We start from the raw sequence: 18,242 nt of genomic DNA on the forward strand, positions 1-18,242 counted from the left end.
GAAGCACAAAAACACCACTCACATCGATTGATTCTATCTAATTTAACCTTCATTTAACTAGGCAAGTTAGTTAAGAACAAATTCTTATTTACAGTGACGGCCTACCCCGGCCAAACACAGACAATGTGGGCCAATTGTGCGCCGCCCTATGGGACTCCCAATCACAGCCAGATGTGATGCAGCCTGGACGTCTCTTGCACTGAGATGCCGTGTCTTAGACCACTGCGCCCCTCGGGACTCCCTTCTCTTTGTAGCCCTCCGACCCTCTTAGCCCAAACACGAGAGCCATCAGATAGAATGAAACACAATCCAGTGTGTGTGCGTCATTGCATATGGGTGCGTGTGTGTGTGTAGAGCGTTTGAGCATGTGTGTATGTATGTGTGTCTGTGCACTCTTCATGCATGACCCCGTGTGTGTGTGTGTGTGTGTGTGTGTGTGTGTGTCCTCTCTGCTCCTAATCCAAGGCCTACGTTGTGAAACACGCAGTGACTGACGGCACTTGGGAGGCCCTGGGGCCCTGAAGTAACCTGACACAGACTGTTGCACAACAACCTACTGAGTTGTACTGGGGGGAACGTTCTGTTCTACTCCCCCTTCCATCTCTCTCTCTCTCCTCCAACAACCTATTGGGCTGGGGGAAACATTTGTTCTGTTCTACTCCCCCCCTCCATCTCTCTCTCTCTCTCTCTCTCTCTCTCCTCCTCCAACAACCTATTGGGCTGGGGGAAACCTCACTGTTCTACTCCCCCCTCCATCTCTCTCTCTCTCCCCTCCTCCCTCTCCAGTCTCTTCTCTCCACCATTCCCCCTCTATCTGTACTTCACCTCCACTCTTTCTCTCTCTTCCCTCTCCCCATCTTTCTCTCTCTCTCAATATCTTCTCTCTCTCCTCCCCTCGCTATTCCTCTCTTTCTCCCTGCCTCTTTGTCCAGCCTGGTTCTACTTAGAAGTGGCCTGTCTTGTCAGGTTTGGCTTATGTTTAGTTTGCCTCCACCCTTTCTCCCCTAGGGTGACCGCGTGACCCCTGCACCCCGACCCCAGGCTTTGTGGGTGTCTGGGAAACGTGTCCCCTTCGGCTGGACCAGCTGGAGCAGCAACAGGGCCTCCGAGCCTCAGACGGCAGCTGGCTGCTTCTTCCAAGACCAGTGTGTGTGTGTGTGTGTGTGTGTGTTCTAAGACCAGACCCCCCCAGCCCCCCCTCTGTGCTTTCCTATCCATAGCACCTATGCCTCCCTGTAGGTCTCATCTGTGTGTTTAGCCGATCATTCACTCTCTGTCTATCTATGTCTATTTGCCTGTTGTCAGCCTCTCTGTCTATCTGCATGTTGTCAGCCTCTCTGTCTATCTGCCTGTTGTCAGCCTCTCTGTCTGTTGTCAGCCTCTCTGTCTGTTGTCAGCCTCTCTGCCTATCTGTATGTTGTCAGCCTCTCTGTCTATCTGCCTGTTGTCAGCCTCTCTGCCTGTTGTCAGCCTCTCTGCCTGTTGTCAGCCTCTCTGCCTGTTGTCAGCCTCTCTGCCTGTTGTCAGCCTCTCTGCCTGTTGTCAGCCTCTCTGCCTATCTGTATGTTGTCAGCCTCTCTGTCTATCTGCCTGTTGTCAGCCTCTCTGCCCATCTGTATGCTGTCAGCCTCTCTGTCTATCTGCATGTTGTCAGCCTCTCTGTCTATCTGCATGTTGTCAGCCTCTCTGTCTATCTGCATGTTCTCAGCCTCTCTGTCTATCTGCATGTTCTCAGCCTCTCTGTCTATCTGCATGTTCTCAGCCTCTCTGTCTATCTATCTGTTGTCAGCCTCTCTGCATGTTGTCAGCCTCTCTGTCTATCTGCATTTTGTCAGCCTCTCTGTCTATCTGCATGTTGTCAGCCTCTCTGTCTATCTGCATGTTGTCAGCCTCTCTGTCTATCTATCTGTTGTCAGCCTCTCTGCCTAGCTGCCTGTTGTCAGCCTCTCTGCCTGTTGTCAGCCTCTCTGCCTAGCTGCCTGTTGTCAGGCTCTCTACCTGTTGTCAGCTTCTCTGCCTAGCTGCCTGTTGTCAGCTTCTCTGCCTAGCTGCCTGTTGTCAGCCTCTCTGCTTGTTGTCAGCCTCTCTGCCTGTTGTCAGCCACTCTGCCTAGCTGCCTGTTGTCAGCCTCTCTACCTGTTGTCATCTTCTCTGCCTAGCTGCCTGTTGTCAGCCTCTCTGACTAGCTGCCTGTTGTCAGCCTCACTGCGTGTTGTCAGCCTCTCTACCTGTTGTCATCTTCTCTGCCTAGCTGCCTGTTGTCAGCCTCTCTGTCTAGCTGCCTGTTGTCAGCCTCTCTGTCTAGCTGCCTGTTGTCAGTCTCTCTGTCTAGCTGCCTGTTGTCAGTCTCTCTGTCTAGCTGCCTGTTGTCAGTCTCTCTGTCTAGCTGCCTGTTGTCAGTCTCTCTGTCTAGCTGCCTGTTGTCAGTCTCTCTGTCTAGCTGCCATTTGTCAGTCTCTCTGTCTAGCTGCCTGTTGTCAGTCTCTCTGTCTAGCTGCCTGTTGTCAGTCTGTCTGTCTAGCTGCCTGTTGTCAGTCTCGGACTATATCAGCCAACATGTCATTTCAACCATTATTCTCTAACTCTCCCACCACAACACCCTATGCCACAAGGTTGTGTTGGTGTGTTTACCAATGTGACAATTCGTTTGAGTTTGGGTTTTATGTCTATGAGAGGGAGAGAGACAGGCGTGGGAGAGGAGACAGAGGAGGGAGAGACAGAGGAGGGAGAGAGACAGGAGTCAGACAGAAGGGAGAGACAGGAGGGAGAGACAGGAGAGTCAGACAGAAAAGAGAGACAGGAGAGACAGAGGAGGGAGAGACAGAGGAGTCAGACAGAAGGGAGAGACAGAGGAGGGAGAGAGACCAGAGAGACGGGGGAGGGAGAGAGACCAGAGAGACGGGGGAGGGAGAGAGACCAGAGAGACGGGGGAGGGAGAGAGACCAGAGAGACGGGGAGGGAGAGAGACCAGAGAGACAAAAGGGGGGAGAGAGACAGGATGGAGAGAGACCAGAGAGACAAAAGGGGGGACAGGAGAGAGAGAGGAGGGAGAGAGACAGGAGAGAGAGGAGGGAGAGAGACAGGAGTCAGAGAGAAAAGAGAGAGGAAAGAGACAGAGGAGGGAGAGACAGAGGAGGGAGAGAGAGAAGGGAGACAGAGAAGGGAGAGAGAGAAGGGAGACAGAGAAGGGAGAGACAGAGAAGGGAGAGACAGAGAAGGGAGAGACAGAGAAGAGCGAGAAAGACATATTGACAATGTGTTAGAGAAGGAGTCAGTGACTCAATCGGTGGTCAAAAGGGTGTGTCCTTTCACAACAGTCTGCCTGTTGTCTGACAGACGGTAACAGCAATGGCTCAGTCGGCAAGTGCATCTCAGAATTACAAAGGGAATCTACTTTCTATTCATCCACTTCAGGTAGAAAAATATTTGCCTATGTTTGAGAAAAGACTCCCCAAACGGCGTTTGACAGCAGCTTGCCTGAAGGCTAATGGCTCCCTGAAATGACAGCCAGACGCTAACGCTAGATGTTGAGTTGGTTGACGGCAGCTAGCCTGGAGGCTAACGGCTCCCTGAAATGACAGCCAGATGCTAACACTAGATGTTGAGTTGGTTGACGGCAGCTAGCCTGAAGGCTAACGGCTCCCTGAAATGACAGACGCTAATGCTAGATGTTGAGTTGGTTGACGGCAGCTAGCCTGAAGGCTAACGGCTCCCTGAAATGACAGACGCTAATGCTAGATGTTGAGTTGGTTGACGGCAGCTAGCCTGAAGGCTAACGGCTCCCTGAAATGACAGACGCTAATGCTAGATGTTGAGTTGGTTGACGGCAGCTAGCCTGAAGGCTAACGGCTCCCTGAAATGACAGCGAGACGCTAATGCTAGATGGGTTTTATCTTCCACAGGGCTCCTCTAGAAAAAGGGAAACCTCAGCCGTCAGTGACAGCTGGAAACCCTTCAGTCTGGCTTCCCTGATTGACTATTAGCCCTGTGAACAGTTGGGAAGCTGCGTTTCCACATCCAGTAGCTACGGGGAATTACAGGAAGGGGATTTAAAGTCTAATAATATTTCTAAAAAAGTTGTTGAAGCAACAAAGTAATGGGAGTCTTTGACGGCATCATAGAAACACTGCATCACACAGTGGTGGGAAAAGACAGGACACGGAGAGAGGAGAAACATGGTGAGGCTTAAAACCATCGCCACGGGGCGCGAAGCTCGTTTAGAAACTGCTTGGCTAGCGGTGAGCTGCGAGCTTCTGTATTCTCATGCGGTCTGTCTCTAGCACCAACGTTGTGAGAGGATGTGGGAGGGAGAGGTGTCACAGTGTCATACAATCATCAGCTGTGGTGAAATAGCAGAGTGGAGCTACAAGGTAAAGAGAGATGTTTCTGTTGTTACTGCTCTCTTTCTTTCTCGTCCTCTCTTTTGTCTTCATCTTCCACTTCGGTGAACTTAGAGTTGCCGGTACGCCCTCTACCCCGTCTCCCGACTCGATGCGCCCGAGTTCTACTCCTACAACTCTCTCCCACACTCTTCCCTGTGTGTGTGTGTGTGTGTGTGTGCGCGCCTGCGTGAATGTCTAGGCCACAATAGAGGAACAAACATCTGTTCTCTCAACTTCAACAAAGAGAGAGAGATAGATGGGCTTCCCTATTACCTCCCTCCGATTCCCTCTCTTTCTATCCCTCCTTCCATCTCCCTCTCCCACGTCCCGAGCCTCTGACACCGCTGGCCCCTACAGATCTGGCCTATTGACAAAACTAAAGACAAGACTAAAGAAATTAACAGGAGACAGTGTGGCTGAGACTATAGAGGAGGGGGAGGAGGGGGGGCTACCGGAGGCGGATTCTCAGATTCTCTGCTGTTTAAGCCTTGAAATATCACATTCTCTCTGCTTTCCCCTTACACTCTGGATCTGTCACAAAGAGCACCCCATTCCCTATGTAGTGCACTACTTTTGACTAAAACTAGCGCATTATGTAGGAAATAGGGTGCCCTTTCTCTCTCGTTCCCTCTGCTTATCCCACCCAGTGTCCGTCCCCACACAGCAGCTGCGTGCGTTAGATTCGGGGACTACGGGGGAAGAATTTCTCTCGTAAGAGAGGCCAAGGCTCTGTGAGGTACAGCTGTCGTAGGTCATCCCACTTTCACCCCATTCTGTCTGACAGGCAAGCGGAGGGTTTAACTCAGGGACCCAGTCAGGCCCTAGGAATATGGAACTGATTGTAATTCATTCTTAATTCTCATTCTATGACGGAATGGAACCAAGCTGTGAGCTCTAAGCTCCACCCCAGTGGTGAAGCAGTCTATTAGTTGAACCACATGCAAAACGAACGGAATTTAACACAGTCGTGCAGTAACGTGAAGTAAAAACCAGAACAGACTGACAACTGAGCCTAAGATGTTTAAAAAGGCCTATGTAGAAGTAAGAATTCTGATAGGACTTTTGTCTACAACAATATATCCACTCTGGACAGACCGAGACACAGAGACACTCACTGGACATCACAGGAGGTTGGCGGGACCTTAATTGGGGAGAACTGGCTGGTGGTAATGACTGGAGCAGAATACGTGGAATGGTATCAAATACATCAAACACGTGGTTTCCCGTCTCTCTCTTAAAACCATCCAGTTTTGATTTCTATTTGCCATATATTTTAAACTGTGCTGTTTGACAAAAGTTCTCCACCTATATACATCCACGTGCCTTAAACAACTCAACTCAAAACAACTCAAACAACACCAGGCGCGTAACAACACCACATCGGCATCCCCACAACAACAACAGCCATTCCCACCTCTCAGCTCTCGTCTTCTTACCTGTGTCCTGCCTGAACTGGTGCATCGACTGCAGGTCTAGGATGTAGGGCGAGAGGCGGTTGTCGACTTGGCCTAGCACGACGCTCCCACCACGGGGATCGCTTCGTATCACCGCCTCGATGTGGTGGGAGACGGTCGGGCTGTAGGGCCGCCACCGCCCGTGTTCGTTGAGCCATTCCCACACGACCACAGCGGACGCATGGAGCATGGTGGCCCTGGAAAGAGAAGTGAGAAAATACTCCTCTGTTAGCAACCATGGTTTAAAAAGGAAGGCGCGACGTTGTGTTTACATCCGGAACCAGGCTAGACTTTGTTCATTTGGATTTGGCTACAAAGTAGCCTATCGCTGTTTATTGAAACGAGGATCGATGTCTCATCACTGATTCCAACATCACTTGGCTCAATCTAGCCATCACGAAGTCCCGTAGTTTCTAAGTTATATGGGCTTGTAGCTAGGTGATATCTACACACAAATACAGGTCTCCCTAAATGAACAAAGAGGATCTTACATTTAGTCAGTAATGTGAAGGAGCGCAGCATCTGGGCACAAACATCCGTGTCACTTTCATGGTCGAACACGGAGAAATCGGATTTTATAGCCGGTTGTGATGCCTTCATAAACCGTGGACAGGCAAAGAAACGGAGAGAGTGCTCCTGTTATTCTCGTTGAAAGCCTTGATTTTCAGTCACGTTCTAGCATAAAGAAACAAAATGTGTCCGACTGAATCTTAGAAATCCCTTTGCCAGAGTCACTTGTTGCGCAAGTGGCGAGACCAAGCTACACTTCTGGAGTGGCGAGAGAAAGGAGCTCCGTTCCAGTCGTTGGGGCGTCGTGTGTTGAACTGTTCCAAACTGACATCCAACACCCCTCTCGTAATAGACCTACCTACCAATACCCGTAACTCCCGGATCTAGCTTTCACAAATCTTTGAAACCGGCTGGACAGGTATATGCTACGCAGAGAGAACGGATTGGGTGTACAGTTTCATTCAGGACAATCCCATTTCATTCACTACCATTTTTTTGGGATGAAGCCTGGCACAACATGTTTGTGGGCGATTACTCAGCTCTTTGTGATCATTGGCTAATCATCGCGTCATTTTGCCTAGAAACAGTACAGTCGGCCTATTGAACATGTTTATTACATATCATTACTGTAACTGTATCGTCCCACGGGTGGGAGATGGGCTACATTAGGCTTCAAGTAAACAAATTGTGTAAATTACTGTACACAACTACCTAGGCTAAGCACAAGAAAGAAACCATTCAAGAAGAAAACTTTCCGGTATCTATATAGGTTTTTTATAGCCTCTATTGACTTGTCCAAGTTCAGAGAAAGGCGACTTGTTATGATAGAAGTTATTATGATGTATTGTGATCATGGAGCATTTGGAACGCATGTTTACGCACGGGCTAGTCCTTTTTTTATAAACACAATCAAAACGCAAACAACAAACGCAGCATTTTATTGGTATTTGAAAATCACATATATTGGCCTATTCACTAGTTACTTACGTTCGTTGCGTTGGAGGCTTGGTTTTAGAAATGGGTTCAAAACCAAGACTAACTATCCGCCCGTCTTCCACACGCATGTTTCTCATTTACAATCCTCAAGTGGCTTTAGTGATGGAAAAAAAATACGCCTTTTCATAAATCCATAAAATACAATTCAATTCAATTCCTGCGCGTATTTATTGGATATCGAATTCGAGTTCCATGGTGGAATTGATTCAGTATTCCAAAGCAAATATTGGACATATTTGATGTCCTCTGGCTAACCATACGTATCCGTCTCTGTATTCCGATACTGAATATGTTCCATCCCGGAGGCTGGTACCTCCGTTCTATTTCTATACCACGCCCAAAGCCATAGGAGGCTGCCTATAGCAAGCCAGTCATGTGCATTGAATTCCCAAAGTAGTAGTACGCCACTGGTGCAGATCTGCCCTGAAGTTATCCCAAATTGTAAATGCATTGGCAAACACAAACATAGCAAGGTGTATAGTGTTGCCTTACAGGCTGTGCCAACTGCAGGTGTATTTATTTGTGTGCCCATTCTGTGTTAGTTGCAGTGTTATTTTACTTGTATATACAGTTGAAGTCTGAAGTTTACATACACCTTAGCCAAATACATTTTCACAATTCCCTGACATTTAATCCTAGTAAAAATCCCCTGTTTCATGTCAGTTAGTATGACCACTTTATTTTAAGAATGTGAAAATGTCAGAATAATAGTAGAGATAATGATTTATTTCATATTTTATTTCCTTCATCACATTCCCAGTGGGCCAGAAGTTTACATACACTCAATTAGTATTTGGTAGCATTGCCTCTAAATTGTTTAAAACTTGGGTCAAGCGTTTAGGATAGCCTTCTACAAGCTTCCCACAATAAGTTGGGTGAATTTTGGCCCATTCCTCCTGACAGAGCTGGTGTAACTGAGTCAGGTTTGTAGGCCTCCTTGCTCGCACACGCTTTTTCAGTTCTGCCCACAAATTTTCTATAGGATTGAGGTCAGGGCTTTGTTATGGCCACTCCAATACCTTGACTTTGTTGTCCTTTAGCCATTTTGCCACAACTTTGTAAGTATGCTTGGTGTCATTGTCCATTTGGAAGACTAATTTGCAATTATGTTGGTAACCAGTTTATAATAAGGCACATCTGGGGTTTGTGGTATATGGCCAATATACCACGGCTAAGGGCTGCATCCAGGCACCCCGCGTTGCGTTGTACAGGGACAGCGGATGTTGGTCATATACCACAATTAAGCCTTATTGCTTAATTATCCACTTGAGGGCAACAAATGACAGGCTACAAACAACTTCTGAATTTCTTGTTGACAAATGTCGTTCTTTGACGCCATCTAGTGGTTGCAGTTGAAAACACATTGCAAGTCAGAATGCAGGATATTGTTGTTGTCTTTATCGTGTTGATTTAAAATACTGATATAAGGATGTTTTAACAATAAAATTAAATCGATCAATTGAGGTCTTTGCAAGCAACCATATATGTTTTCAGAATGCTTATAGAATTCTAACGAAAAACTATGTCACAGTCAAAAACAGTCTGCGTTTCAGCCTCAACAGAACAGGGCTCCATAGCTCAGGGGTTAGAGCACTGGTCTTGTAAACCAGGGGTCGCGAGTTCAAATCTCGCTGGGGCCTGTACACTTTTATTTTTTTTCCTTTAATCGGATCAACACGTCGGTCTTTCACGTCCTAAACTTGGACAGGACAAAAAAAAAACTGCCACGATGCATTAATCTCAGTTTTTTTGTTGCTCACGTTAATGACGTTAATAAATGACGTATGTTGATCAGAGGAAAACAATGAATTGCCAATAAATGAAGATTAAAGGAACAACACAGAGGCTGACAATAGCTTTTCCGTGCATATTGACACATACACATGGCCAATAGTGTATCTTTGCGCCGGTACTAGGTTAGCCGACCACAGAATGAAATGGAACACTAGCGAGCTATGATGTAGCTACAGTAACTAGCTAAATTAACGTTAGTATAACCAAAGATACGATAACTGTCCCTGTGGGTAAAACCAAAACTCTATTAATCTGTGGTATAAACGTTACGATGCTGCCTGCAATACACTTACAGTAAAGTTAGCTATGGGGTTGAAAAGTGCCCCCTAGCTCTTGAGCTGAGCAACACAGAAACAATGCGCTGTAGCAGGGAATAGTCACTTTCCAAGCAAGTCGAGACGTGATCTACCCTACGAGTTTTTAAAATCAAAATCTTTCCACTTTCTCTGCCAGTCAGAGCCCGGATAGCTCAGTCGGTAGAGCATCAGACTTTTAATCTGAGGGTCCAGGGTTCAAGTCCCTGTTCGGGCGGTATCTTTTTTTTTTAATGCTCTCAGTTGCTAGCGCCTTCCTCATCTGCACAGACAGAACGAATGTTAACGAATATTATTATCGGCCTCGATAGCTTCTGTGACTGAGGTTAGTTGGAATCATGTTGGGAAATACGTTACATCTGGTGTTAGGCTTGTTAACTTTAGCTAGCTCGACAAACCCATCAAAAACATATTTTCAAGTAGAGGACTCTTTTTAATACACAATACAATGTGTGATATTTAACATTTTTTCAAATAAGTGAACTGAAATTAAGAAAGCCAACCATATTTTCCGATCGAGCTAGCGAACACGGACTGGGCTCGCCCGTGCTCTCTAGTTAGCTAACGTTATCTAGTTGTATTGGATAGCTGCAAACAAGTCTGATACGTTGTGTGACATTATAGTAACAGTACATTAACGCAATAATTACACCTAAAGCGTCGACTTCTCTTATAACTTACACGAGGGACAGTGTTTTAGTTGGTGTGTTCTTGCCTCACATTATTTAGCTAGCAGGCACATAACCACCGCCAGGTCATGAAATCCCTCCGCCACAACCGCAATGCCAAACCATCAAAGGCGCTACATGTTCAATCTGATGTCTGCCTTGGCTGTCAAGCATTTACCGTGATATGGCCTCTACAGAAGTCAGGGCATGTATACTTCTTATACTATGCGGAGCAGCGCAGGGCTGTTGTGATGGAAGATCAAATCAAATCACACTTTATTTGTCACATGGGTCAAATACAACACGTGTAGACCTTAAAACTTGTTATGGCTGGGGGCAGTATTGAGTAGCTTGGATGAATAAGGTGCCCAGAGTAAACTGTCTGCTACTCAGTCCCAGAAGCTAAGATATGCATATTATATATATATAATATTGTAAAATATTGTATATTTGGATAGCAAACACTCTGAAGTTCCTAAAACTGTTTGAATGATGTCTGTGAGTATAACAGAACTCATATGGCAGGCAAAAACGTGAGAAAAAATCCAACCAGGAAGTGGGAAATCTGAGGTTTGTAGTTTTTCAACTCATTGCCTATTTAATACACATGGGGTCATATTGCTCTTCCTAAGGCTTCCACTAGATGTCAACAGTCTTTAGAACCTTGTTTGATGCTTCTACTGTGAAGTGGGTGGCAAATGAGAGGGGATTGAGTCAGAGGTCTGTCAGAGATGCATGAGCTGAGCACGTGCGTTCACATAAGAGTAGGCTTGCTTTTCATTGCATTTCTACAGACAAAGGAATTCTCCGGTTGGAACATTATTGAAGATCTATGATAAAAACATTCTAAAGATTGATTCTATACATCGTTTGACACTTTTCTACGGACTGTAACGGAACTTTTTGACTTTTCGTCTGCAGGTGCGTCATGATTTTGGATTACTGGGCTAAACGCGTGAACAAAAAGGAGGTATTTGGACATAAATGATGGATTTTATCAAACATTTATTGTGGAACTGGGATTCCTGGGAGTGCATTCTGATGAAGATCATCAAAGGTAAGTGAATATTTATAATGCTATTTCTGACTTCTGTTGACTACACAACATGGTGGAAATCTGTTTGGGTTGTTTTGGTCTCTGAGCGCTGTACTCAGATTATTGCATGGTGTGCTTTTTCGGTAAAGCTTTTTTGAAATCTGACACAGCGGTTGCATTAAGGAGAAGTTTATCTAAAGTTCCATGTATAACAGTTGTATGTTTTAGCAATGTTTATTATGAGTATTTCTGTAAATTGATGTGGCTCTCTGCAAAATCACCAGATGTTTAGGAACTACTGAAAATAACGCGCCAATGTACACTGAGATTTTTTGATATAAATATGAACTTTATCAAACAAAACATACATGTATTGTGTAACATGAAGTCCTATGAGTATCATCCGATGAAGATCATCAAAGGTTAGTGATTCATTTCTCTCTTTTTCTGCTTTTTGTGACTCCTCTCTTTGGCTGGAAAAATGGCTGTGTTTTTCTGTGACTAGGCACTCACCTAACATAATCGCTTGGTGTGCTTTCGTCGTAAAGTATTTTTGAAATCGGACACTGTGGTGGGATTAACAAGAATTGTATCTTTAAAATGGTCTAAAATACTTATGAGATTTCTGTTGTTTGAATTTGGCTCCATGCACTTTCACTGGCTGTTGTTATATCGATCCCGTTAGTGGGATCTCAGCCCAAAGAGGTTTAACCAACAGTGCAGTTCAAGAAGAGTTAAGAAAATATGTACCAAATAAACGAAAGTAAAACATAATAAAAAGTAACACAATAAAATAATGTAAATAGTCCGGGTGGCCATTTGGTTAATTGTTCAGCAGTTATGGGGGCTTGGGGGTAGAAGCTGTTAAGGAGCCTTTTGGTCCTAGACTTGATGCTCTGGTACCGCTTGCCATGCGGTAGCAGAGAAAACAGTCCATGACTTGGGTGACTGGAGTCTCTGACACTTTTTTGGGCTTGGATGGAAAGGAAGCTTGGCCCCAGTGATGTACTGGGCCGTATGCACTACCCTCTGTAGCCTTACGGTCAGATGCCGAGCAGTTGCCATACCAGGCGGTGATGCAACCGGTCAGGATGCTCTCGATGGTGCAGCTGTCAAGGAAGGGAGTTTATGTTTATACAAGACCTCCCGACCTCGCCTACCTTCAACCAATCATGCCCTCTGCATTATTACAACATTTGAGAGGCCATGGCGATACGGGATGGAGCTCAAGTTGGTCTCTGCATGGCTCCGGTGGCCCGCAATTCTGTCACACCATCCATAGGGCACCTCAGACCACATTTTCGGATCAAGCACCAATTGGCTCTTAGCTTTGGGTAGTAAGCGAATTAACGGAACCGAATCACATTGGTGAAAGAATTGTTCATTTGGCTCCCTGATTTGCATACGGCTACTACTCCTTTTTGAGCTATTTATTTTTTTTGCAGATACATTATAAACTAATTGTAAAGAGGGTGAGTCCTCACTGCAGACACAATAAATAGTGAGGAGGTCACGGCAATCTGGTGCATACAGATTTTTTTTAAGTGCGGAAAAAAAAATACTACATTGTTTTTGCAGGACATCTAATAATTTGGCCAGATCTGACATATGGACCGGCTCGGAGCCAAATGAGCCGGCTCACTGAAAAGACTCACCGAAAATGACAATCATTACAAAAGTTACAGGTGCTTGCGCCAGTTTCTCAAAACAGTTTCGACACAGGTTTACACTTTGTGAACAATAATATTTCTTACATTTGATAAAATAAACGTAAATATAGCAAACATTCTTTATAATCATTTAGCAAATACATATATTTATTACGCATCATGTAATAGGTTATAATAATACATGAATCTGTTATCGAGGATCCTTGGGACGTGCCTACCCCACAGAAGTTGAAATGTAAAATAGTTAATGTAAGGATTAAAGTATTGCTTGTGGATTAAGGTTAGGATTTAGGGTAGGGACGTCCCAAGTGTATCACTGACCCCAAAATAATCATAGTTTACTTTAAAATGATGGTGTACGTCTGCCCTCTGGTGAGGATATTGTTTATTACACGTACTGTGATATCCCCTTTGATATCAAGCAAGGCCAGATTAAATGTGACATTGATCTTGACTAGTAAACCTTCCCGTTACAATATCAGTAGCACCACCACCAGAGAGATGAATGATTCCTCCTTTATACCCTACCAGCTTCCCTTTCATATTCACACACTCAAAGGATCCTTCTTTATACCTCTCACCCCCCAATAAAATGCTTATGCTGGTGTAGAATCTCTAGCTTTAAACAATTTAAGCCACCAGTGAGGCTGGAAGACTAGACAGGACATCAGCAAAGACTGGGCCCTAGATAAAATAAACCCTCTATCATTTGATTCAAGCCCATCAAGCTACAGTCATTGGCTACCGATTCATACAGTAAACTATGAGAGGAAGACATCCATATCCACTTCAGTGAACATAGCACATTTCATCCAACATTTCACGACAACAAAGAAGTTGGCAACCAGAACATACTACCTTCATACATAACTCAACTCCCTGTGCTACTCTTCTCCTGGTCTAGCAGTGTCCCACTTTCAGCTACTGGGAGATGGAGCTCCTCCTCTTCCTCTGTGTGTTCATCCATCCCCTCAGGACACGTGGTCTCATCAAGATGATCATCAGAACAACTCTGGATTCTTCGGACTTCTGGCAACGGTTGGCTGTCCTGAACTGGAACAGGAAGATCCTCGATGGAGAGATGTGCTGGTGATGCTGTGTTGTCCTCTTTTCCAGTGACTGTGAAGTCCACTGTTGGCTGTCTCCTGTTTCTCTTGGGAATCACCATTAACCCGAGCACACAAATGATAAACAGATGTAGAATAATTATTACTATCAATGGCACCCTACTCCTTTCACTATCAGTCATTGCAGGCTCCAATTGCTTTTCTAGAGAAAGACAGAAAGATAGAAAATAGTAGTGTTAGTGCAGCAAAGATAAAGGAAATTACAACAATATTATACCGAAGCAATAAGGCCTAAGGGGGTGTGGTCTTAGGCTGATATACCACGGCTGTCAGCCAATCAGCATTCAGGGCTCGAACCACCCAGTTTATAATCTCAACTAGCGCAGACAACAATACAAAACAGCAAGACCGCCATGACTAAATACTATTCTCTTGAAATATTACACTAACACTACATCTACTACTATGATAATAATAAGACAAAGAACAATGTCTATACGTTAAAAAGTGAATATTAAATACAATACTTAAGTGAGCAATGCATTCAATAGACAACCCACCTTTAACAGTGAGAGTGACTCCATGTGGATATCCTGAGTCACTATCCCGGTTGAAGAAGCACAGGTAGGTCCCCTGGTCAGACGAGCGTACACCGGTGAAGGTGAGGGACAGGTCACCCTCTCTGTAACCATCCCTGGTCACTGATGTCCTGTCAATGAATCCAGGGCCAAAGGTAGTATTGGTCGGGTCAATCTTCAGCACAGTCTGTCCATCTTTCTCCCACTGGACATAAATCTCACCATCGGTTGCCTGCTTATTGGTTGAGCCATAGCAGTGAAGTGTGACATTATCTCCGACGTGAGCTGATATTTCTGTCGGGACTGTTAGATGAGGAGGGAGAAGAGGGGTGGGCCTTGAATGGTGTGCAATTATGAAAGTAATTTAATTAGATATAGGTCTACATGGAATGTATGACAATTAAAGTGAATGGGAAAGGTGCTGGGGGGTTAAGGTTAGAGAGAAGGTACTGGGGGGTTAAGGTTAGAGAGAAGGTGCTGGGGGTTAAGGTCAGAGAGAAGGTGCTGGGGGGTTAAGGTCAGAGAGAAGGTGCTGGGTGGTTAAGGTCAGAGAGAAGGTGCTGGGAGGTTAAGGTTAGAGAGAAGGTGCTGGGGGGTTAAGGTTAGAGAGAAGGTGCTGGGGGGTTAAGGTTAGAGAGAAGGTGCTGGGGGGTTAAGGTTAGAGAGAAGGTGCTGGGGGGTTAAGGTTAGAGAGAAGGTGCTGGGGGGTTAAGGTTAGAGAGAAGGTGCTGGGGGGTTAAGGTTAGAGAGAAGGTGCTGGGGGGTTAAGGTTAGAGAGAAGGTGCTGGGGGTTAAGGTCAGAGAGAAGGTGCTGGGGGGTTAAGGTTAGAGAGAATGTGCTTGGGGGTTAAAGTGAAGGGGGAAGATGCTGGGGGGTTAAGGTTAGAGAGAAGGTGCTGGGGGGTTAAGGTTAGAGAGAAGGTGCTGGGGGGTTAAGGTCAGAGAGAAGGTGCTGGGGGGTTAAGGTTAGAGAGAATGTGCTTGGGGGTTAAAGTGAAGGGGGAAGGTGCTGGGGGTTAAGGTTAGAGAGAAGGTGCTGGGGGGTTAAGGTTAGAGAGAAGGTGCTGGGGGGTTAAGGTCAGAGAGAAGGTGCTGGGGGGTTAAGGTCAGAGAGAAGGTGCTGGGGGGTTAAGGTCAGAGAGAAGGTGCTGGGGGGTTAAAGTTAGAGAGAAGGTGCTGGGGGGTTAAAGTTAGAGAGAAGGTACTGGGGGGTTAAGGTTAGAGAGAAGGTGCTGGGGGGTTAAGGTTAGAGAGAAGGTGCTTGGGGGTTAAAGTGAAGGGGGAAGGTGCTGGGGGGTTAAAGTTAGCGTAGTGTGAAAGCCAAAAGGAGAGGAGTGGAGGATCAGGGAATGAAGGATAAATGGACATGAGTTGAATAGACGCAAGTAAAGAACAGAATGATATTACACTATTATCATTGATCACAACTCTAAAACACAAATCAACAGTATGTAGAATTTGAATTACACACTGACTTCAGAAAAACAGTGGTCTGGCCAATATTACAATATTGCAACAATTGCAAATGCATAAATGAAGAGTTTCATTCCAAAACGCTGTATATCCATTTTCAGAGATGTTGGTCTTTTATTGTAATTAGATATTATGAAAGAGATTGGTATGTTTTTTCACTCTCTAATCATGGTATGGGTTTGTTCAATGTATTTGTTTAAAATCTATCACTGGATGGTTTCATTTCAGAGACAAATAACCACGTTTTTTTTCAAAACGCCTCTTAGAGAAATAAGTAGTACTACTATGTTTTACAGTCAAATGTAACAAAAAAACTGCTAGCAGATACCCATAGACTTCCAGTCATTGTGCTAACGCTAGTTAGCTCACGAGACTACCTCTAACTTCCTTCACACTGGATACAGAGACATACAAATGGAATCCACAAGTTCACCTGACTCCGTGGGGATAGATAAAGGCCCTCATTGCCCAAATCCTGAAGTATCCCTTTAAGATACCTAGGTGTAGGTGAGACGATCACATATCACTGTCAAATATACAGGATACGAACATTCCATTCCAAAAAAAAAAATATATCGGATTTTGCAAATAAAAACATATGAAAAAAACAAAATCTGAGAACAGTAATATTTTACACACACATGAAGGTACCCATAACCAATCATTTCTTATAAAAAAATGGTGGATATAGCATTTTGGAAGTAAACTCTTCAAATCTATCCCTGATTAAAGTAGTCATAGTTCTTGTTCCCAGTCAACATTCAATATGTAAAGTTGTGTCATGTCTGTTCAGCTTACCCAGAACATCTAGCTTCACATCTGCAACAATCTGATTATCACAGATACACTCATATGAGCCCTTGTCATTGTACACCGCAGAGCTGATTGTGAGAGAGAGGTCTTTGTTGATTTCCACCCTCTTCTCAAAGCGCTTTCCTTCAATTAATTTTCCTTGATCAGTTTTGGCAACGACCTGGCCATCCACAATCCTCCAAACGATGCCAATGTCACAGGTTGCATTGCAAGGGAGAGTGACAGAGTCCTTCAAATTCACAGTTTTAATAATGATACCATTACCAATCGAGGGGCATTCTGTGGAAACGGTCGGGAAGGAAAATAAATACAAGGATTATAATGTTTACATATTTGTAGCCAAACTAAATCCTCGACATATTTAACATTAGACTAATACAGTGAACACACTCAATGATGTTGATCAAGAGGCCAGTTCACACAAAAAGAACATAGTGTATCTAAAATGATTCATTTAGGAAAATCGTACCAAGAAGGCCAACCATCAATGTAAAAACACAGTAGAAGAGTTTCCAACCCATCCTGTGCTCTACTGCCCCAGGATTCAACATCTGTGAAATTGAAAAAGCATTTTAAGATGTGGATTATTGTTGTTATAACTAAACTATTTAGCCTACACTAAAATAGTAGCCTACTAAGAAACTCTCGTCTTTGTTGCATAACGTTTTGCTGTGGTTTGCTACGGTGTGCACTACTGCTTGGGTGTGCACTATACACCCCTATAGAAAAAACTTTCTCTTCACAGACCATTGCCGTCCATTAAAACAACATTCATTCATCACATACACTTTACAAACTAAGAAACAAGTATCCTATTCCACCCCCGACCCCCAAACAAACAGATTTTCAATAGAATATACTTAATTTACCAAACTATAGATTTTTCTCCATGAGCGTTGGTTCTTCTGAGAAATAACTACTTTCGTTTTCTTCTTCTTCATTGGACTATTTAAGGTGCATTACCGCCACCAACTGGACTGGAGTGTTAACCAGAGACAGGAAGGTCTAAATCCTACCCGTGATTCTCATCTCCCTAAGGAAGCGAAATACATCATTAAATACTACAGCCCCTGAAGATTTCCCCAGCAGTTCACTTAATATTGGCTCTTCAACCCCATTACTCCTTAAATCTAACAATTAATCTCCCCCTTTCCCTCCCATATTGCCTGCAATGAAATGGAACATGTTCCACTGTCTCCATCTCCTCCTGACAGTGATGACACCACCCAGTCGGATGTTTTCCTACCAATTTCAATGTCCTGGTGAGCCTTGTGTTTCCCAGTTTCAGCCTTGTGTTTCCCAGTCTCAGCCTTGTGATTACACTTTCCTCCCTTCTCTCTCTGCCTGTGGACCTCCCTGCCCCCCACATTTTCCTAGATATTATACAGGTGTCATCCCTTTCCCTTCCTGTTCCACAACTCTTGACATTTGTTTTTAAGTTTTTAACCACTATTCTCATAAACCCTTGGCTTCTGCTTTACTGATGG

The 18,242-nt window shown here is 44.6% G+C and overlaps 2 protein-coding genes and 2 non-coding genes across 5 annotated transcripts in view; 2 read left to right on the forward strand and 2 right to left on the reverse strand.

Annotated features, from left to right (window-relative positions):
• LOC139402824 (E3 ubiquitin-protein ligase DTX4-like) overlaps window positions 1-7,603 on the reverse strand; it is a 34,144-nt gene extending 26,541 nt beyond the window's left edge. The window contains exons 1-2 of the mRNA XM_071146751.1: window positions 7,334-7,603; window positions 5,819-6,033 (exon numbers count right to left, since the gene is read on the reverse strand). Of these exons, the coding sequence (XP_071002852.1) occupies window positions 5,819-6,033; window positions 7,334-7,419 (301 nt within the window). The 5' untranslated portion in view covers window positions 7,420-7,603. The remainder of the gene's footprint in view (window positions 1-5,818; window positions 6,034-7,333) is intronic.
• Window positions 7,604-8,909: 1,306 nt separating this feature from the next.
• On the forward strand, window positions 8,910-8,982 carry trnat-ugu (transfer RNA threonine (anticodon UGU)). The gene has a single exon. It is a non-coding gene; the product is annotated as a tRNA-Thr (tRNA).
• Window positions 8,983-9,594: 612 nt separating this feature from the next.
• On the forward strand, window positions 9,595-9,667 carry trnak-uuu (transfer RNA lysine (anticodon UUU)). Its single transcript has one exon. It is a non-coding gene; the product is annotated as a tRNA-Lys (tRNA).
• Window positions 9,668-11,106: 1,439 nt separating this feature from the next.
• LOC139402825 (uncharacterized) lies at window positions 11,107-17,702 on the reverse strand. 2 transcript variants are annotated; one of them, XM_071146753.1, is made up of 5 exons: window positions 17,625-17,700; window positions 17,225-17,306; window positions 16,741-17,034; window positions 14,452-14,772; window positions 11,107-14,093 (listed from the first exon to the last, which is right to left on the reverse strand). In XM_071146753.1, exons 1-5 carry the CDS (start codon window positions 17,694-17,696, stop codon window positions 13,696-13,698), a joined length of 1,167 nt encoding a protein of 388 aa, XP_071002854.1. In that variant the 5' UTR covers window positions 17,697-17,700; the 3' UTR covers window positions 11,107-13,695. The 2 variants fall into 2 exon arrangements, 1 of the variants encoding a protein (XP_071002854.1); XR_011633273.1 differs by having other exon boundaries at window positions 11,606-14,093; window positions 14,452-14,946; window positions 17,625-17,702.
• Between the last annotated feature and the right edge of the window lie 540 nt (window positions 17,703-18,242).

Source organism: Oncorhynchus clarkii, unplaced genomic scaffold (assembly GCF_045791955.1).
Source record: "Oncorhynchus clarkii lewisi isolate Uvic-CL-2024 unplaced genomic scaffold, UVic_Ocla_1.0 unplaced_contig_2101_pilon_pilon, whole genome shotgun sequence".
Lineage (NCBI taxonomy): Eukaryota > Metazoa > Chordata > Actinopteri > Salmoniformes > Salmonidae > Oncorhynchus > Oncorhynchus clarkii.